The sequence below is a fragment of the Staurois parvus genome, unplaced genomic scaffold (genome assembly GCF_062004578.1).
Source record: "Staurois parvus isolate SC_StPar_1 unplaced genomic scaffold, SC_StPar_1.0 ptg000727l, whole genome shotgun sequence".
NCBI classification, from domain to species: domain Eukaryota; kingdom Metazoa; phylum Chordata; class Amphibia; order Anura; family Ranidae; genus Staurois; species Staurois parvus.
In genome coordinates, this window is record NW_028318523.1 from 2,521,014 (window position 1) to 2,544,366 (window position 23,353).

The following is a 23,353-nucleotide window of genomic DNA, read 5'->3' on the forward strand; positions in this document are numbered from 1 at the left end:
TGGACATACTTGAATACCTTACCTCTCACTACACATACTCACCTGAGAGTCACCCGATCCGAGTGTTCTGGTCAGATTGGTAAAGAACTGCATATATCTATGTACATTGTGACTTATTCAGTTCACTATCTCACCAACAAAGTGCTCAGGAGATATATCAGATTGTCAGTGGCTTAAGGTTTCAGCACCTACCAAAATCTAAAATACCAGTTTTAGGTAGACTGTCAATTTAAACTGGAACTGAAACATCTAAAAATGTTTGTTGTACCTAAAAAGTACCCTGAAAAATGTACCTTTTGCAATTCCTGTGCCTTAAGCTCTGTAGCTGTATATCTGTAGTGTAGGATTCTCTAAGGAACTGCTGACTCTAATCATTATTCTCACCAAATTTGTGGATACTGTGCTGCTCACTGTTCTCTGTTCTCCTTGCCGGAGAGGAGGCTGTACCTATTTTTTTTTTCTATTCTGGGCTTTTATATTCTATTCCATTTTTTTCTATTCTATTCTTTTATATTATTTTCTGTTTTACTCTATTCTATTCTGTTCTGTTTTATTCTATGCTATGTTTTTCAAAATTTGAATTTCAGAAAACAGCCATATTCTATTTTATTGTATTCTATTATTTTTTATTTTATTCTGTTCTATTTTATTCTATTCCTTTATATTCTATTCTGTTTTACTTTATTCTTTTCTATTCTATTTTATTCTATGCTGTTTTTTGAAATTTTAATTTCAGAAGATGGCTATATATTCTATTTTATTGTATTCTGTTCTATTATTTTCTATCCTATTCTTCATTATTATACTCTATTCTTTTCTATTCTATTTTCTATTCTTTTGTATCCTTTTTTCTATTCTATTCTTTTTTACTCTATTCTTTTCTATTCTGTTTTATTCTATTGAAAACTGCAATTTTGGAAGAAAGCTATATTCGAACAATAATACACATAGTCGTAGAAGGAAATCAGCAATAGTTTGAAATATGTTTATATTTTGATTTTGTTTTCGAATTCGATTTTCGGATGACATTTCATTTTGTTACAGTTATTAAAATGCGAAAAAGAATTCAAATAATACAATACAGAAAAGGTTAAAACACAACTTTGGACTTTTCTGCATGTCACTCTGTATCAATGCACTATGAATGAAGGGTGCTGTGTCAATCGGGGCGACAGGACAATTATGTTCTGCATTCATAGCATGTCCTCAGTCTTTCAGGTTAAAAGAGGCAAGAAGTATCATTCAGCCCAGAAGAGTGAGAACATCTTGTGGTAGCCAGCATCAGCATGAGCTGGGGGGACCACAAGGATTTAGATCAGTCTTTCTCAACTTTTTTACCATGAAGGAACCCCTGAAATAACATTACGGTTTTAGAGAACCATTGGCTGTCAGTGGAAAGAATATGTTTGATCAAGATTACCCAGCTGGCCCCCCAGCTCAGCAGTTGATTGAAGGTCTTGAAGAATGAAGGAAAAAATTAAACAAGATTTCCATGAAAAAGAAAAGGGTGCGTAGATTCCTAGCAGAAGGCTTAGGTCTTTACTCCTTGACACCAAGTGAAAAACTGAGCTGCATGTAGCAGATGGAGGTTTGACCACCAGCATGGACCATCTCTAGGCTGTGCTTTTGTTTTTGGGCCTAGTATCCTATTTCTGAAGGTGGTACCATAAACCAATGGTCAAAGATTTCCACTGTATCCTTCAATGAAGTGAAGATGAATAAAGCTACTGCAAAGGGCAGCTCCAGATCGAAGGTGGATATTGTCGCCTGGGCAGCTGTTTGATTTTCTGCATTGCCTGGTGGTCTATTTAATTATCTCATGAAATTTGCCCAGGGAAAAAAAACACAAATTCAATCTTGTGTATTAAAGTGCTTGTTAAAGGCTCAAGGTTTTTTACCTTCATGCATTTTTTATGTGCAGCAGTGCCCCCAGCCCCCATAAGACTTACCTGAGCCAGATATCGATCCAGCGATCCATGTGCACGAAAGGCTTGGCTCTCCCGGGTCTCTCCCTCCTTATTGGCTGAGACAGTAATGGGAGCCATTGGCTCCTGCTACTATCAATCACAGCCAGTGAAACAATGAGGAGAGAGAGGGGGTGGGGCTGAGCTCCAGCTCTGTGTGTGAATGGACACACAGAGCAGTGGCTTGGTAGCGAGCCTGCTTGGGTGCCCCCATAGCAAGCTGTTTGCAATGGGGACACTAGGCAACAGGGAGAAGCCAGGGGCGTCGGCAGGAGACCCGACAAAAGGAAGATTAGGGATGCTCTGTGCAAAACCACTGCACAGAGCAGGTAAGTATGGACATATTTGTTTTTTTTTTTTTTTTTTTATAAATCCCGATATCACTTTAAATCTTTAAATTTTTCAGCTATTTGCGCCTCTTTCTCAAATAAAAAAAATACACCAAAACTAAGCAACCCCCCCCCCACACCTCCCAAACAAAACACTCATAGGCCATTTATACCTATTGCAACCTTACAAACTACCTTTATTGTACCTTACCCATTGACTCGAATGCCTTTCGTCAATAATCTATCAATTTGCTAATCCCTAGCGCTTTGAACTCTTGGGGGAATGGATAAATTACAATCCTCCTCGTAAAGTGGACCTTTAAAATACAGACTGCAGGTCTCAGAACATACGTGAGGCCAATGCAGTCTTTACACTTTTGGAGATGAATTTTCCATAGAATTTACCAGGTTCAGAACAGGGAATGGCAATAGTTAAGAATGACAGACTGCCCATGTGAAGAGGGGACCCAGATTATTCTCTGTGCTGTTCCCTATACTAAACCTAATGTTAGGTGCTATGTGGAAACCAGGGCAATAATGACTGGTCAGTTCCAAGCAGGCTAAGCAGCAGTACAGTAAAATTTTGATCTGTCTTATATAATTCTTTAAGGCTCCATGCACAATAGTGTTTTTTTTCAGCTCCTAGAAGCTATTATCGGCATATTTTCTTCTGATCCTGGAAGCTAAATAGTGTTATCCTATGTGTCCATGCACACTACTTTCAGCTATTAGCATTTTTTGAGCTTTCACATCTAGGAGCAGAAAAATAATTGTTTTTGTAGAGTCTGTTGGAGTGTTTTTCCAGCAGAAAGAAAAAAAAAAAAGCTAAACGCTCCTACGAGCTTTTTTCTATCTTTTGTTTTTCCTCTAAATGTACTGTAAAAATGCTATTAAAACTCTAATGCTCCTAAACGCTTCTGAAAACGACTAAAACACCACTAAAAAAACACTATTACCAACATTTTTTTATCCAGTACTTTTTGAGCTTAAAAAAAAAAAAAAACCCTCTAGTGTACATGGTACCTTACTGTTTTGGATTCACAGGCCAGGGGGAGAGGTGAAGGGGGTTGCAATATTTTATGGTGATTGATGTGCTGCCCCTACAATGAAGGTCAGATGACCAAAAACTGAACAGAGGACATTCCTAAATCTTGGTTACCTCTTCCTCACCATGATTTCCATTGCACCCAAAATTCTACCTGCAAAGGCTACAGACAACTCCAGCCCTAGTCTGCTGCATATTTTTCCAATGAGGCATTCCAACTCTTGGAAGAACATATTTAAACAGCGCCAGCACAGAAAAGCTACAGAATTCTTAAAGGGTGTCCACCAAGGGGTGGCGAATGACCTACCTCAGGAGCAATGTAGTCGGGGGTACCACAGAACGTTGTTGTAGTGACACCATTTAGAATTCCCTCCTTACACATCCCAAAGTCAGCCAATTTACAATGGCCTTCTGCGTCCAGAAGAATATTGTCCAGTTTTAGATCCCTGTGAAAAGAGCAGGATACTTATTACTTACATAGCTATCCCACTTACTTTTACTGACCTATATACATACTAAAAGAAGTATACTACATACAGGCAAGTGAAAAAAAATAACATATCATCCAACCATCCTAATACATCTAAAATGCTGAAAAGTTTGCTGTAAGGCACAAGTGGGCCCCACCACCTTTGCAAAACAAGATTATATCTTTGTATAGCAAGAACGCTTTTATGAGGGTATCCAAAATAGCATATTGGAGGAAATATCACGGCTTTGTTAAGACATAAAATGTAAAGAGTCTATTTACATTCAAGACTACAGTAAGAGGCATTAGTGTTAATCATTGTATTGTATATCATTTTAAAGATATTTAGGATCAGACTGATATCATAAGCTGACTCTACTGTAACGGTTTCTTTACGTTTCCTAAATTACCGGAGGCTGGGATGTGAGTTACTTCACACCCAGTTTTATCTGCCAGAGGTTTGAAAAGTAATGCCAATGTGACCCACCCACTTCTACTGCAATATATGGCTTCACAACAGGGCGAAGAATCCTGGAAATTATGTGCCATGTTCCACTGCCTTCTACTGGTTGGACAGATTACCATACTTGTGATGCCTACCCCTGGATTTTCTTCCTGTAAGACCACATTAGCTGCTTCCATTGCTACGTTTCGCCATTGGAGGTGGAAGTCAAGGGCCTTGTAGGCCCCATATTAGATGGTGTCAGTTCTTATCAATAGTTGGTGATATCTCTCCTTTGTGACAGGAGACAACATGCTCAACCATAGATGTTAGGGGCATGCCCCTAAGAAATAGACGTCTCTGTGGTTTTAATGTGCAAGCCTTGACAGGACTGAATTACTGAATGTACACAGTCAAAGCCATGGCCATTAGGTTGGGGCAAGTATGAATCTAAGGAAGGCTCAGTTGAAAAGTTCTTTGGCCACAACATCTGGTATGTGGCAACTCAAGAAAAAAAAATCTGAAAATTGTCCTTTTAAAAAATTGTATTGTTTTCTTTTTTATTAAAACTGAAATGAAAAATACACTGCAAATATATCCCAGGTAACACTTATGAAAAGGACAACTTTGATGTTTAAGACGGGCAAATTTGTCTTCATATATCCGCCTGATATTAAAGCATGCTCCTATGTAGTTTTCTTGGCAGTTTAGTAGTTGGCAATTGCTTTGGATCTTTGTGTGCCTAGTAAATGCAGAAATGATGAGACAGAACACATCGGCCCTCTTGTCTGATCCAGCTCAAAGCCGGCTCTTCAGCAGAGCACACTACTGCAGTATACTGAGCACCCCATTGAAAGAGACACCTGCTGGTCTCATTCACTTCCTACCATGACGTTTGCTGATGTGCTTAATTCCACATAGACTCGTGCTAATCAGGAGATTTTCAATTATTTCTTACCACAAAACATGAACAATTTTTATTTTCTCAGTGGAAATTTTTAGGTTAAAGCTGAACTCCAGACAAACAGCTAAATACACAGAAGAACTATATATTTATATATATATATATATATATATATATATATATATATATATATATATATATATATATGGGTCGTTTTTCATGCCAGAGTATTTGCATTTCTGTCCATCCAGTTCTGAGAGTTCACAGCTCTGCCACATAGCACAGCTCTGTCCAGCAGAAGAAGAAGAGACCCGATTGTTCTCTGCTGAAGTTCAGTAAAACCTTGAAAAACTACACAAGGTTGTTTGGGGAAGATTTGCTAATTTTCGGTCCTTACAGACTTCAATAGGAGCACCTGAAAACACACTCTTTGTGCACTCTCCTTCTATTATCTTGCTTTCTATTTGCTAAAGCAAAAACAATCAAGCCTGAAAATTCCTTAAAACCATTGTACAAAAACACAGAAAAATGCTTTGAGAAACTCAAGCCTGAACCCATGGTAAGATTTTCATGCACGACTGCAGGACTTCTCCAGGTCCTCCCCCATCCTCTGGAACTCACTGCCCCAATCCATCAGACTGTCACCTTCCCTCTTCACATTCAGGCGCTCCCTCAAAACCCATCTCTTCAGGGAAGCCTACCCCACCCTCACCTAACGGCCATTCTCCCTCTTTCCTCCCACCCCTCATTCCCCTCAGCCACTTCCTACTGTACCTTTACCCCCTCCCTCCTAGATTGTAAGCTCGAAAGAGTAGGGCCATCTTACCCCTCGTACGTTGTTTGTTATTGTTGTACTGTGCCATGTATTGTCCCCCCCTATTGTACAGCGCTGAGCAAACCCTTTGGCGCTATATAAACTCAAAGTAATAATAATAATAATAATAATAATAAAGTATCTAGGGAAATATATATTTACTCAGATAAAGGAACATGGAGTGGACCATCTGACATTGATTGTTTAACGGTTACTTGCTGCCTTCAGGGTCATTTAAATTTCAGAACTTGATACTGGTCTCTTGAACCTCAATAAAGTGCATGAGCTTCTTTGGGGCAGAGGCATGCATTTTTTGATCCCTAAAGACTTCATAAGGAGCTTCTGAAAACTCACTTCTATCATGATTTCTTGCCTCTTCTCCTAGTAACTAGCTTTCCATTTGTTAAAACCAAAATGCCCAAGCCTAAAAATGCCAGAAAATAAGTGTGTAAAAACGTATTTAAAAAAACACTTCAAAAAAAGCTTTATGAATCTCAAGGATGCAAAGGAGAGGAACATAAGGATGCAAAATATCATGGGAAATGCATGCTTGTTCAAATATAGGAATGTGGAGTGGATCATCTGACATGGATTCTTTTAACTGTTACTTGTTGCCTACAGTTGCTTTTAAATGCCTGAACATGAGGCTTTTCCCTCAAACCTCCAAAAAATACATGAGCTTCTTGAGGCAGTCGCACAATTTTGGTCCCTATAGACTTCAGCAGGAACACCTGGGTTGATTTACTAAAGGCAAGTAGACTGTGCACTTTGTAAAGTTCAGTTGCACTCGGTAGGAGCAGTTGCTCCAGAGCTTAGTAAATGAGCAAAAGCTCTGCTGACTTCCATCATCCAACCATTGCAAGAAGAATGCTGTTTTTTTTATTTTCCTTACACATGATTCGGTATTCTTTGCAAGTGAAGCTTTACCCCATTTACTAAGCTCTGGAGCAACAGCACTTTACAAAGTGCATATTCAATGTGCCTTTAGTAAATCAACCCCATTTATTTGCCAAATTTCTTGCGATCCTTCTCCTAGTAACTAGCTTTGCTCAAGCATGAACCCAAGGTAAGGCTGCAAAGTATCATGGAAAAAGTATTTTTATTTAGATATAGGAACATGGAGTGGACCATCCGACACAGATTCTATTAACTGTTACTTCTTGTCTATAGTTCCTCTCAAATGCCTGAACTTGAGACTTGTAAACCTCAAAAAAATGAGCTTCTCTTGGCAGGTTTCCAAGTTTTTTGTTTTTAGAGTTCTATAGGTGCGCATGGAAATGCATTTATTTGTTTAATTTCTTGCCACTCCTCCTAATAATTAGATTTCCATTGGCTAAAACAAAAAATGTTAATGGCGGAAAACAAGTGTGCAAACATGCATAAAATAACCATCCAAAGAATCTTAAGCGTGAACCTTAGGTAAGTCTGCAAAGTATTATGGGAAATGTAGGTTTAATCTGATAGAGACACAATGAGTGGACCATCTGACATAAAATGTTTAAAATGTTTTAAATGTTACTTGTTGCCTATAGTTCCTTTAAATTCTTGAACTTCAGCCTTGTCCCTTAAATTTTGAAAAAGCATCCAAGCTTCTTTGTTGCAGAGTTTCTCATTTTTGGTCCTTATAGACTTCTATAGACCCTTGTAGAATAGGAGAGCATGAAAATGCATGTTTTTGAAATTATGTCTTGCCTTGCCTTCTCCCAGTAACTAGCTTTCCATTGGATAAAACCTAAACGCTTTTGTTGAAACATGAGCATACACACATGCATAAAAAAAAAAAAGCATAAGCCTTGGATAAGGCTGCAAAGTATTATGGGAAATGTAGGTTACTCTGATAAAGAAACATTAAGTGGACCATCTGACATAGAATTCTTTAAGAGATACTTGTTACATAGTTAGTCTGGTTGAAAAAAGACAAAAAAGTCCATCCAGTTCAACCATTAAAAAAAAAAAAGTTATAATACTATACCCACAGCTGATCCAAAGGAAGGCAAAAACCCCAGCAAAGTATGATCCAATTTGCTCCTGCAGGGAAAAAAATTCCTTGATCCCCCGAGAGGCAATTGGATATTCCCTCGATCAACTTTACCTATAAATGTTAGTATCCAATTATATTCTGTGTATCTAGAAATAATTCAGGCCTTTTTTAAAGCAATCCACGGAGCTGGCCAGAACCAACTCTTGAGGGAGTCTATTCCACATTTTCACAACTCTCACTGTGAAGAAACCTTTCCGTTGCCTATATAGTTCCTCTTAAATAACTGAACTTGTCCCTCAAATTTTGAAAAAGCAACCAAGCGTCTCTGGGGCAGAATTGCTGATTTTTGATCCCTATAGACTTCAATAAAATCACCTAAAAAAGCACTTACATGCGTGAGTTCTTGTCTCTCCTTCTCCTAGTAATGAGGTTTTCATTGGTTAAAACAAAAATGCTCAAGTCTGAAAATGAGTGTACAAACGCGCATAACAAATTGCTTCAAAAATGCTTGAAGAAGCTCAAGCGTAAACCAAAGGTAAGACTGAAAAGTATCACAGAAAATGTATGGTTTACTCAGGTAAAGGAATATGGAGCGGACCATCTAACATGGATTCCTTTAATTACTTGGTGCGTATAATCCCTCTTAAATGCCTGAACATGGTACGTGTAGTACGTGGCAGTACATTATGGGAGGCCATGCAGCCCACTGTTCCCAGTTTATGCTGGTCATTTAAACAGCTCATCATGTTTTATACCGAATGATAACATATCTTGCACATTTACAGTTTTGAAAACAAAGCAATACAACAAAACAACATATCAACAGGGCCGCAACAAAAAAAAAAAAAAAACCTGCGCAAAAACATTGGCCTATTAAGCTCAAGCAGTGAACTGTGAAAGTAAAAGGACCATCTGTGTGTCTTATTAATCCACTTAAGTAAAATAATTTCTAAACCTTATTAGATGAAAAAAAGAATACAAGATGAAAGAAGGAACCAATGGCACTAAGAGGTTTCTAGTCAGATCAAGCCTTGATGGTTCAGTGCTTAAAATATGTCAACAAGCTGTTAGTGATGTCATTTTCCCCCCGGCGTATTGTGTACACTTAAAGTTCATCTCAGTTAAATATCATGCTTTGAAATTTCAGCTAAAGCTTTACTTTGGTCTCAAGTTATTGGAACACGTAGTTGGTGTGCCATCTAAGTACTAATGTGAAGTGGGCTATGCTGTAACTGTGACATCACAGGCTAAATATACCCCACCACCACCACATTAGAAGTCAAATTAAAATGCATTCAGTGTGAACTTGGCTATAGATATTTAAAGAGGAACTTTACCCACCTTTACATTTTTTTTACCCCCTTACCTGTAGTTTTACCTCCTTAGCTACAGAGCTGGGTTGTCTACAAAAAACATACTGCCCCACCCAGTGAATCCAGCAGTCTGCTATACACTTCCGCTCCATCTCAGCACCACAGGTCCAGCAGCACCATGTTCTTATGTGATGTCACCAGGAGGCTGGCTGTCCCTTCCAGGTTCTTTGAGCCGGCTCCCGATGACACGTCGAGGCACAGAATGTCCCAAAGCCACCTGGGATGTATGATGTTGATATCACAAGAGGCTTTGGTAGGGGAGGGAGGGGAATGCCATTCTTACCTAGACGAGAAAATAGTACGTGTGGGACAGGTTCCCACACAAAAGGCATTTAACCCTCCCAAATTTTTTTATTTTTTATTTTTTTATTTTTTTTTAAGTATCCAAGTGTGTAACAGGAAGGGGAGGGAGAGGGAAAGCAATAATAATTAATAACATATTTTTTTCCAGGGGAAAAAAAAAAAAAAGGTTTTCCCACTGCACTGCACAGGCTAACTGCTCATTTTTATTTAGGGTTGAGGAGAAAGGATATATATTTACCTAAGCACAAGCCCACTCTGGCACCCCCACGCTCCAGCGGTTTTGAATTGGCGACTGTTCCTGATGTCATCAAGCCCAAACCAGACTCCATAGACCAAAAAAATTGGGGGGGGGGGGGCTAAATAGCTAGCACTTCCGCCTGGCAGTACTAGGGTCATTGTTTCAAATCCCAACCATTACCCCACCTCCCTGGAGTTTGCATGTTCTCCCTGTGCCTGTGTGGCTTTTGTCCGGATGCTCCGATTTCCTCCCACACTCCAAAAACATGTGGTAGGTAAACTGACTCCTGTCTAAATTGTCCCTAGGATGTGTACGTATGAATGTAAGTTAGGGATCTTAGATTGTACGCCCCTTGAGGGTTAGGGACTGATATGAATGTACAATATATATGTAAAGCACTGCGTAAATTGACGGTGCTATACAAGTACCTGTAATAAATAAATAGACCAGGAACAGTCCACCACTGGGCCATGGGAGGGGAGTGCCAATTATCAGTAGAATGAAGGATCGTGCAAGTATAAGTTTTCTGCTCACCCCTAGACAAAACAAGCTACTGACCGTGCAGTGCAGGCACAGTCCAACTACATGGGAAAACTTGTTTTGCTTGGAGTTGGCCTTTAATACATGTATATGGGCAGCACTGTGACTTGGTGATTAACACTTCTGCTAGCACTAGGGTCATTGGTTCAAATCCTAAATATGACACTACCTGCATGGCGTTTCCATGATCTCTCTGTGCCTGCCTGGATTTCCTTCAGGTACTCCAGTTTCCTCCTATACTCTAGGTGGTAAGTTCCTATGTAAATAAGTCCTAGTATGTGTATGTATGAATGTTAGACACAGAGCTTAGACTGTAACCTCCTTGAGGGTAAGGACTGATGTAAATATGTAATGTATTGTATGTAAAGTGCTGCGTAAAATGTCAGTGCTATATAAACGCTTATAAAAAATATATATAAATAAATGTCAACTTTAAAAATGAACTCTTATTTTTTTCCTTTTGATCCGCTACATACAGTATACCAATAAAGGTTTCTTGTGCTCTCTGTAGCTCTCTCTATAGTAGCTCTGTTACATTCCGTAACACTATGGGTGCATATTAAATATAATTTTCTTGCTAGCTTTAAAGCTAGGAGACATATCAATAATATGAAACATACAAAAAATACAGACTATAACATATAAGATAAAGAGGTGACGTATCACAACAATCTAAGGCGGACAATATAAATAGGTATATTCCCTAGAATAGAACTAGAATATTTGTATAATGTAATAAAAATGGCAAATTCTAAAAGAAAAAAATTTTTTAATTAAACATTTTTAACAAAAATGTCTCCAATTATACTTGTAAATGTATTTTAGAAAAGAGTACTCTTGGGGGAGGTGCATTCTGTTAATATAGACGTTCTATTTGGTGTTTACACTATGGATGAAGATGACAAATTCCCAAACAGAGATCCGGTTATGCAACTACATCAAATTAGCTTCCAATCATGATGGTGACTTTAAACAAAATACTAAGAAGGCAGGAAACTCCCATTGTGCCAGCTAGAAAATCATAAATTATGTCTTTGGAGCAGGATATGTTTTAGCAAACAAGGAGATGGCTTTTCCCTTTCAAGTAATGTTAAATTTGAATGTGTTTTATAGAAGATGATGACATAATTCTGTTTTCTCTTGCTGCCGAAAACTGAATTTAACACAACTGCTTTTTCAATGATAAACAAAAATAGCCTGTAGGCTCATGCTTATTACCCCTTTTTGTACCCAGCATAAAAACAAAGTATAGAGTCTATAAAATAAAAACAGTACATATATTTATCCCCAATCCACCTAATTAAAGGATAAAACATTTTATTTAATTGGATAGATTAGGAAAACCAAGTAAAATCAAGCTTTAAATGGGCGGTTTGTCTCCCATTGAGGAGATTTTTCTCTACATCCTGTTTAGAGGCACAACAGGAAGTGAGAAGAGATCTCAAAAAAGAAAGAGAGAGGAAATCTTCCCTTGGACAATTTCCCCCCTTTTCCTGTTTCAGTGGCAACTCCGAATTTTAGATTTTCCCCCATTTCCCCCATACAATAGTCATGAATGAAAATGGAAAGAATGAATTTCCACAGATGGGACATAGACAGTTATAAAACTTGACAGGGATTCTAACATTTATCTTCTTTATCTAAAATTGATAAATAATTTAAAAAAAGGCTTTAGATCAGCTTTTCTTAAATTATCTAGAACAGAGGTCTCCAAACTGTGGCCCTGGAGCCAGATGTGGCCATTTGCTTGCCTTTATCTGGCCCTTGGGGCAATATCCCTCCCACTGACACCTATAATGGGGCATAATTTTTGCCACTAAACCAACAATGCGGCATTATTCCTTCCACTGATATCAAGGATGAGGCACTATTCCTCCCACTAACACCAAATACTCTTCCACCTGATACTAAAGATAGTTCATCGTTTACTCTCTTTCTGATGCCAGGACATTTTCTACTCTAAGTGGCCATGATCCAGCCCTCCAAAAGTCTGAAGGACAGTAAACTAGCCCTTCGTTTAAAAAGATTGGAGATCCCTGATCTAGAACATGATGTTTCCTACCGTATTGAATAACTAATCGTTCTTGCTGTGTCCATTGCTATATGGACTATTGCTGTGTCCCAGCTTTGACCAGGTGTACCCATCATCAACACGATAGCTAAAGTTTAAAGTAGAATTATTCCTTTTCTTTCATTTTGTTTATTCATTTAATTTTCTTTAATTTTGCACATTCACTTTCATCATTTGAAAAAAAACCCCAAAAACTTCCATGTCTTATGTCAGAAAGATCATTTCAGTACACAGGCGGACTGACCATTTGGAAACTCGGGCAATGCCCAAGGGCCTGGGGTCAGTAGGGGGCCCCATAAGATGCCCCTGGTACCTTTTTCATGGGCTTTTTTGAGTTTGGGTAAGGACACAGGGCCCATGATCCCCTATTGCCCAGGGGCCCCATGAGTTGTCAGTCCGCCCCTGTTTCAGCATCATTAAAACTGGACTAAGCAGAATATGAAAAAACTAGGCGTATACATAAATGCTACTTTGAATATGTTGTCAGAGGTCAATCAAATATGCACAAAATACTTTGTTTTGTTTATTACATTCCACATAAAATAGTCATAAGCACATACCAAACAGCATATTATAAGCAATGGCTACATAGGATGATCAAGATAGTGTAGGTTGATGCCAACAATCTGATTTATGATCATCAAAGTGACATGAGTTGATCTACTGTACCAATGTTTGGGTAGACCAACTCACATCATCTTGATGACCATAAATTAGAGTGTTGGAATCAACCTACACCTATCACAACCAGTTCTTTTAATATACTTTTTGACATTTGCTTATAACTATTTTATGTGGAATGTAATTAAAATAAGTCTTATTGTTAAATTGCATCTGATATTAACTCCTGACAGTGTATTCAAAGTCCTATTTATATATACTTAGATTTTTTTCATATGATATTTAGAGGATGATGCCCTTAGGAGTCGTGCATTAGATATGTATCTATATTACACTCTTATTTTTGATTGATTTTTTTATAAATAGAAATACTCTATAGTACCAGTATTTGTTTTAAAATGAATACAGGATTGTTTTGTAAGGTCTTTTTTTCATAGATTGCATAGAAAATAAAAAAAAAGTCAATATTGTCAAAAGACACCTTTGTTTGTCTCTAAAAATCATGTATGTATTACTTTGTTATCTCAATCAGTTGTGGACTATGGGCATAATATGCACACCAGAAGAAACTTCAGTGAAGTACACAAGGTGTGTGCAGTATGTGTGTGTAGTCCTGTCCTCCTACCCCTCTGCCTGTCCTCCTACCCTCCTACCCCCCCCCCCCATTCCCCCAAAAACTTGCCAATTCTTGAATTGCAATTCTTGGCTGTCAAAATGAGCCAGTTGTTGCTTAAATACAGCAGACTGACACAGTGGGGCCAATATATTAAAACTGGAGAGTATAAAATCTGGTGCAGCTCAGCAGAGAAGTCAATCAGCTTCCAGGTTTTATTGCCAAAGCTTAATTGAACAAGCTAAAGTTAGAAGCTGATTGGCTACCATGTACATCTGCACCAGATTCTGAGTGTTCCAGTTTTGGTAAATCAATCCCAGTGCAGGGGCGGACTGACCATTTGGAAACTCGGGCACTGCCTGAGGGCCTGGGGTCAGTAGGGGGCCCTATGAGATGCCCCTGGTACCCCTTTCATAGGCTTTTTTGAGTTTGGGCAAGGACACAGGGGCCCCATGATCCCCTATTGCCCGGGGGCCCCATGAGTTGTCAGTCCGCCCCTGTCCCAGTGTTTCTACTTTTTTATCTACTCTGTTTAATTCATGTGCAGATCAAAAGGGATGAGCTTTTTTTGCATCTCTAAGTTAAAGCAACCTGGCAAGTAAAAAAAATTGTTGCTATTTAGTCCTATTAACCCTTATTTTACGTTAATCAGCCCTAATGAACTCCTTCTCCCCCTTTTTACCTTAACCAATTTTTGTATGCTCATTTTTTTTCTTCCATTTCTTTTCCACTTCCATTTTATTCCATTCCATTAATATTTTATAAATATATAATGTGTTGCGCTCCCAGTGACAATATCTTTAATGTATGTATGTAATTACCCTTAGTATACAAATAATTCTAAGGTGATGAATAAAAATATACAAAATCAAAATATGAAAGTGATTTAAAAAAAATATTAACCACTATAGTGTATATAAGTTTGATGATAATAACCGCAAAACCAATAGATAGTGCATTGTATACTAAAATATATAAATGAAAGGAATAAACATCATAAATAATGAATACTCAAAAATTATATATATATACTGCCAAATAATTGTGATATAAATGTCCTTTAAATTCAGTGACTTTGTGCTTGAATAAATCTTGATTTGGTGACTTTTTTGTGAATCTGTGACTTTCTTTGAATCCTCAATTGATAAAGATGTATGCTCACCTCCTTGTTAGCCTGCAATTAGGCTATACACACTTGTGGTTCACCTCCTATGGAACCTGCTTAGATGGAATTCCTCCCTTATGGATGGTAAGAACGTGGATATGCGTTATCCTCAATTAGCCCATGTGCGTTTTTCCATATGTGGGGACAAATTGCCAGACATAGTGTTTTATCCTTATAAAAAGGTTTCTCCTTTATTGCTTTCCAACAGGTACACTCACATATATGATATGCGGTATAGGATGAAATTGCTCAGCTCTAATGATCCGCCAGCCGTCCGGCCATGCACCTGCCGTCTGTCAGATACTCCAGCTCTCTCCGAGTGACACCGCAGCCCCACCCCTACGCGTTACGCCACTGGTCACGTGGCTTCATCAGGGGGTTGTGATAGGTTAGTCACTCTTCCATTGCCGGATTTAAATAGCCCAGCCGCGCCATTTTGTTGACTATCCAACGGAGGCGGCCATGTTTTTGGGGGCACTTTGTACAGCGATATTAATGCCAATACTTACATATGTATCCTTACTACTATGTCTACCCGGAGAGAGAACCAGTGTCATGACTATACGGCTGAGCGGTACGCAAATCAATCATTAATATACAACAATATACCACTCCAATACCTCAAAAAATCAAATGCATTAATACACATGGATGTATGTGTGAACACACACAACCATGTATAAACAATTTTAAAGCTTATACAAAATATTTATAACAATAAAAATATACATAGAATACTATGTATAAATAAAAATGGGGAAATAGTCAGAGTACTTAACTCAAATACTCTAAATATATATCTCCCATACACCATAGCTAGAATCTGCCATTTAAAAAAACATGAATGGAGAATGCTTAAAAGTAACATATTAGAATAAAATAAATAAATGATACACAATAGACCCCCTAAATATAATATCCCACATACGTAGGTGGGCACGTATTATTCCTCCAACTGTAGGACATAAATTGAATATGTATGAGAAAACCAACATGTATATATATCTGTGCGGCAAACGAGAGACAAAACCAACTAGTGGTGTCTCTCCCTATTCATCACGCAGATACATACACTATGTTAGGTGCTAAACCAGAAACCCTATGTGATTGGAGTCATGAACATTGCTATATATTACACATCACTAATGAAGCATGATAAATCGAATTCCTTATTTAACCCGCCTGGTGCTAAACTCCCCAACTCATAAATCCAAAAAGACTCTTTTTTACTAATTTCTCGCACCAAGTTGTCTCCCCTCCAATGTGGATTATGTTTGGTAATACCCCAAAATTCTACTTTCTTAGGATCTTGGTTATGGTGCATTTTAAAATGCACTGATAGATGGTGATATTTATAACCTATACTAATGTTGTGTATATGTTCTTTCACACGTTCTTTGAGGCATCTTTTTGTACGTCCTATGTATAAATAATTACATGGACATTTCAGGGCGTATACTACACCCTTACTCTCACATGTGATAAATTGATCGATCTCATATTGTTTCCCATTTTTGGGGTTAGTAAATGATTGTCTACATTTTGGATTTCCATGCGTTCTTTTACAACTATAGCATCGACCGCATCTATAAAACCCTATCTCATTAAAGAAACTTAGGGTACTAATAGATTTCCGGGGGGGTTCCAATACGTTTTTAACTACTCGGTCTCGAACATTAGGTGCCCTTTTATAAATGAATCGGGGTTTATCTTTAATGATAGGTTTAAGGATCTTGTCTAATTTCAATATGTTCCAATGCTTGGATATAATGTTCTGTATATCTCTATGTTGTTTATTATAAGGTAATATTATCGAAATATTCTGTTCATCTACTTTTTGTTGTACTTTCTTTTCTAATAATGTAGATCTATCTATAACTTCTATTCTCATGCTTTCTTCTACTATAGTTTCTCTCTTATACCCTTTATCCACAAACCTTTGGGTCAATAGTTTACTCTGCTCTCTGTAGTCATCTACATTGGTACAATTGCGTCGCAATCTTAAGAACTGTCCTCTAGGGACATTCTTAATCCATGGTCTATGATGACAACTACTTACAGGAATATATGAGTTACGATCTGTTTTCTTAAAATAATTAGTTGTTATTAGACCATCCCCTGTATTCTTAAGATTAAGGTCTAGAAAATTAATCTCTTTCTTATCAATATTCCAGCTTAATGTAATATTTTTAGTATTCTGATTCAAATTCTGATAATACTCAATCAATGATGGAACATCCCCTCTCCATAATAGTATAATATCGTCGATGAATCGACCATATTGAACTATATTACTACTAATATCATTAAATATGACTTCCTCCTCCCATTTTGCCATATATAGGTTGGCGATGCTAGGTGCAAAACGGGCACCCATCGCCACACCCCTTACTTGTAGATAATACTCTCCTTTATACCAGAAATAATTGTGTTTTAGAGAGAATTTTATGCATTTAATCAAAAATTTAACTTGTTTTTTACAAAGGGAAGAGTATTTATTTAAAGCCCATAATGCTGCGTCTAGCGCTCCTGTGTGATCTATGATGGTGTATAACGAGGAGACGTCCGCTGTACTAAGAATCAAATCACTATTTACCTCAATCGTTTGTATAGTATTAATAACATGTGTGGTATCTTTAATATGTGCTTTGGTCTTTTCTACCAAGGGTTGGAGGAATTGGTCTATGTACTGACCCATCCTGGATGTTAATCCATCTATTGCATTAACTATTGGTCTCATGGGTGGATCCTTTATGTCCTTATGTATTTTTGGTATAGAGTAGATAATTGGTATTTTACTCACTGATGGCACCAAATATTTTGCTTCTTTCTCATCCAACATATCTTTTCTCTTTCCATATTCTATTATTTTATTTAACTCCTTTTTATATAACTTTGTGGGATTACCTGTCAATTTGCAATATGTTTCTGTGTCTTCTAGCATTTTTCTCATAGATGTTTCATATGAATCTTTCGATAATATTACTATTCCTCCCCCCTTATCAGCCGGTCTTATCACTATATTGTCTCTATCTTTCAAGGACTTAATGCCTTTATTGATGTCAGATTCTCCTTTGAACATTTTGATCTGTAGTGTCTCTATATCTTCCATTACTAATTTTTTAAAACTGTTAATGTATATATTATCTTGATTTTTAGGATTGAATGTAGATTTATTTTTCAACGTACTATGTAATGTGTTGCTAATATTCTGACTACTGGTTTTAATCGGATTTTGTATAAAATACTTTTTCAAATTTAATTTTCTCACAAATTTTTGCACACTAATATAAGTTTCAAATTTATTCAATTTATTGGTTGGTGCAAACTTTAAGCCTCTATCTAGTACTTTAATCTCTTCTTTGGTTAAAGGTATTCCACTAAGATTGTAAATGCCCTGACCTATGGGTCCCTTCTCCTTTTCTTGTTTCCTGTTTCTTCCTCCTCTCTTTCCCCTCTTTCTGATCTTTCTGTATTGTGTGTGGGATTGTGATCCCACCCTAAAAAAGGGTTAGGAATAGGGTTATCTTGTTGTAACTGCTCCAAAGGTGAGTAACTATTGTGAGTAGGTACATTATACACATAATTAGGTGGTGGAGGATAACCTTGTTGTTTGTATCCTGGGGATCTGTAGTAATTGGGTCTGTATCCCTGTGTGTACCTAGGTGGATGGCCATAAGATCTTCTATAACCTCCCCCTCTATATCCTTGATTGTAATATGGTTTATATCCTGGATGGGGGGGTCGGTAAGAGTCTCTATTTTGAGATGGATACTGATCATATTGTTTCCAATTGTCTCTATTATGACCATGCTGTTCACACATACATCCATGTGTATTAATGCATTTGATTTTTTGAGGTATTGGAGTGGTATATTGTTGTATATTAATGATTGATTTGCGTACCGCTCAGCCGTATAGTCATGACACTGGTTCTCTCTCCGGGTAGACATAGTAGTAAGGATACATATGTAAGTATTGGCATTAATATCGCTGTACAAAGTGCCCCCAAAAACATGGCCGCCTCCGTTGGATAGTCAACAAAATGGCGCGGCTGGGCTATTTAAATCCGGCAATGGAAGAGTGACTAACCTATCACAACCCCCTGATGAAGCCACGTGACCAGTGGCGTAACGCGTAGGGGTGGGGCTGCGGTGTCACTCGGAGAGAGCTGGAGTATCTGACAGACGGCAGGTGCATGGCCGGACGGCTGGCGGATCATTAGAGCTGAGCAATTTCATCCTATACCGCATATCATATATGTGAGTGTACCTGTTGGAAAGCAATAAAGGAGAAACCTTTTTATAAGGATAAAACACTATGTCTGGCAATTTGTCCCCACATATGGAAAAACGCACATGGGCTAATTGAGGATAACGCATATCCACGTTCTTACCATCCATAAGGGAGGAATTCCATCTAAGCAGGTTCCATAGGAGGTGAACCACAAGTGTGTATAGCCTAATTGCAGGCTAACAAGGAGGTGAGCATACATCTTTATCAATTGAGGATTCAAAGAAAGTCACAGATTCACAAAAAAGTCACCAAATCAAGATTTATTCAAGCACAAAGTCACTGAATTTAAAGGACATTTATATCACAATTATTTGGCAGTATATATATAATTTTTGAGTATTCATTATTTATGATGTTTATTCCTTTCATTTATATATTTTAGTATACAATGCACTATCTATTGGTTTTGCGGTTATTATCATCAAACTTATATACACTATAGTGGTTAATATTTTTTTTAAATCACTTTCATATTTTGATTTTGTATATTTTTATTCATCACCTTAGAATTATTTGTATACTAAGGGTAATTAGATACATACATTAAAGATATTGTCACTGGGAGCGCAACACATTATATATTTATGACTTTTTGGACACCTAGGTAGTGTTGTGTTGAGTGTTTGCGATCCTATATATATTTTGGACAGTGAGTGTCCATTCTCTTGATATTGAGAGGTTAATATTGGGTGGATACAGATTGGCTCGCAAGTCACACAGATATTTGATAGTACATTAATATTTTACCTTTTTTTTTTCATTTTGTTCATTAATAAACCAGTAAACAGGACAAATAATAGAATAGTAACACCACTTTTTAACACTGATTAATGCAGATTTTTTTTTTTGCTTTTTCTTAGTTTTGTTACTTTTTTTTCTATGGATTGCATAAAAATATGAAATCAGTTTTGCAGGATATCACCAAAAGAAAGCCATGTTTGTCCTAACAAAATTTTATATGTTATACTTTGTTAGCCTAAATAACGACAGTTATTGGCGAAATGAATATTCCCACAGCAGAAATATAAAAATTGCTCACGTTCATAGAGGTGAAAAAGATGTGAGAGCAGCAGTTAGGTGTATTTTCACAAACATGGTGATATATTTTCTAAACTTACAGTAGGAGTAAAAACTAAATAATAAAAATATATACGATATTTAAACATCCAGCACTATCCTTCTTTAATTATAACACCCCACCAAGTCACTTTAACAGTCCTTCCCCTGAAGTACATACATAAATAAATCAATCTTTAAGCAAACTTGATTACAATAAACCTAAATATAAGTGTATAAAGTCCCAAAATAAGAGTCCAAAAATCAAAGTCCAAATAAAATCCCAAAAAATTTATCTTTGTAGGTACTTTCTCAAATCTTCGTGTTATCCAAACCGCCTTTTTGATATAATCCAAAAACAAATCTTCATATATCTCAAAGAAAAAAACTCAACATAGTGTTTTATCCAAATATTAACATAAAAGTGCCACATGTGTTACATGCAAAAAACTACCGTGCCACAGCAACCGTGAAAAAAACAAAATTCCTCTGCCTTAAATGTTAATCCACTGCACAAAAAATAACAGAAGTGCATAATTACCCTCAAGGTAGTAACATAAGCATAGATGAGATTGTTTCCAACCTTTTTATTCCTTCGGCCATTTTTGTTCCTGGAACACGCGGTTGCGTTTGTCCTGGAATCCTCCATACAGGTGTATGGTTATTGGGGAACCTACCACTGATGTCCTATTCCTCCTCTGGAGTGGTATGGTGAGGATACTCAAACATCACTGAGGAGAGGCTCGATTGTGGAATCATATTTTCTTTGTGTGGAAGGCGATTTCATCGTATTTTAATGTAAGTTGCTATAATAAAGTACTGTGATTATTTATGATATACACTGATCCCTGGTCTGTTTATGAGGTCTGTGGGAAGTGGCTGGAAAGGCTGAAGGAATAAAAAGGTTGGAAACAATCTCATCTATGCTTATGTTACTACCTTGAGGGTAATTATGCACTTCTGTTATTTTTTGTGCAGAGGAATTTTGTTTTTTTCACGGTTGCTGTGGCACGGTAGTTTTTTGCATGTAACACGTGTGGCACTTTTATGTTAATATTTGGATAAAACACTATGTTGAGTTTTTTTCTTTGAGGTATATGAAGATTTGTTTTTGGATTATATCAAAAAGGCGGTTTGGATAACACGAAGATTTGAGAAAGTACCTACAAAGATACATTTTTTGGGATTTTATTTGGACTTTGATTTTTGGACTCTTATTTTGGGACTTTATACACTTATATTTAGGTTTATTGTAATCAAGTTTGCTTAAAGATTGATTTATTAATAAAAATATATGGTTTAGACAAAATGTGAAAGGGTTGAAACTTATGTCAGGTGTTAATTCTTTTGTTGGGACAAGGGGCGGATTGACCATTTAAAAACTCAGGCACTGCCTGAGGGCTCGGGGTCAGTAGGGGGCCCCATGAGATGCCCCTGGTACCTTTTTCATAGGCTTTTTTGAGTTTGGGCAAGGACACAGGGGCCCCATGATCCCCTATTGCCCGGGGGCCCCATGAGTTGTCAGTCCGCCCCTGGTTGAGACCATCACTAATGAGATGAATTTCCCCTATAGGAGCACAGCTATAAAAATCTGTTTGAGGATTTAATGAGATTCTTCTTTTCCTATACAATGACCATGCAGGAAATACAGGGAAATCTTGTCAGTGGAGACAAAGCAATAAAAATATGACAAAGGATTAACTCTACCCCACCCCCCAAAAAAAAACAAAAAAGAAAAACAGATTCCATGGTAATATAGGTTTTTGTTAAGTGGTCCTTTTGGATACAGCCAATTATTTAAAATCACATTAAAAGGGAGAGGCTAATGGGTAAAGTGAAGGAATCTTGGAAGGAGCCTTGCGTTCATAATGTTTACCCAACACAGCCATGAGAAACTGGCTCAATCCCATTTAGCTAATTCGAAATAAATCTGAGAAATTAGTTTGGCACAGTTAAAAAAACAAAATTTTTGGAAGGTCTGTAAGGTCATACTAACATTAATCTAGGTAATGTATAAGATTTGCCTCTTGATTTAGGAAAAAACTCTACTATAGAGCGTTAATTATAATTATTATATTAAATTAAAACTCAAACCGTCTTATTAGGGAAGATTAATTCTGAAGTTCATCAAATTTTGAAATGTTACCATTCTTTTATAATGGGTTTAGAGGAGGGTTACATATTGAATCAGATTACATCTAATCTGTTCCAAGCAGCACCAGCTACAGTGACAAAAGACAGCCAAGAAAGTAAAGCATAACTGGAAAAATTATAATTGTAGACTGATTGGTTACAATTCGCAAAATACCGCCAATCCCCCACATTTCCCAGACAGGAAAAAGGGACTTTTTTATTGCCAAAATATTAAGTCTAAATTTTCGGTTGAATATTTATGTAAATATTTTTTCCTATATTAAGACACGTGACCAATACGGATACTCAGGAAGGAGGTGGGAAGAGGCTGGGCCAAGTCAACAGAAAAAGTTGAGCACTTCATATAACTTCAGCTACCTATATCACTGACTCTACAGACTGTTTTGAAACGTGGTTTACATTAAGGTCCCATCAACCTTCCTTCCACTTGTAACCCAGGCCTGCTGCCTGTGCCGGGGTCCTGTGTGGCTTCCCACACCACATTCCGATCGCAATGCCCTGGCAATCTGCTGTGAGGGTCAGTTCAAAGTTAATGACACCTCAAGCATAGGTCGCAAACGCATTACAATTGCCAACATCAGATCACATTGAAAAAAGTACCATGCAACGCGGTTGCCGTGTGCTTCAAAAAGTAATACATGCACTACTTTCGGTGTGGTGCAATTTCAGCCCATTCAAAATGAATAGGGCTGAAATCACACCGCACAGAACTGAATTGGAGTTGCACAGAAACCACACAGCATTCTAGTACAATTCACATGCAGTTCCTAGTGTAAATGGGCCCTAAAGGTTAAATCAATATCCAAAACTACATGGTGCACTGTGGTAGATGCCAAAGAGGTAAACCACAACTTTTTCGTAAGATATCTGTATTGGAAGGTCTGGGCCTACACTCCTGCAGTGATCATTAAGAGGTCTTGCTCTATTGCAAAAAAAAAAAAAAAAAAAAATTATATATATATATATACATACATA

At 37.4% G+C, this 23,353-nt stretch overlaps 1 protein-coding gene across 1 annotated transcript in view; it reads right to left on the bottom strand.

Annotated features, from left to right (window-relative positions):
- Window positions 1-23,353, bottom strand: part of PRKCE (protein kinase C epsilon) — a 532,954-nt gene that overhangs the window by 54,814 nt on the left and 454,787 nt on the right. The window contains exon 12 of the mRNA XM_089653921.1: window positions 3,646-3,784. Within this exon, the coding sequence (XP_089510047.1) occupies window positions 3,646-3,784 (139 nt within the window). The remainder of the gene's footprint in view (window positions 1-3,645; window positions 3,785-23,353) is intronic.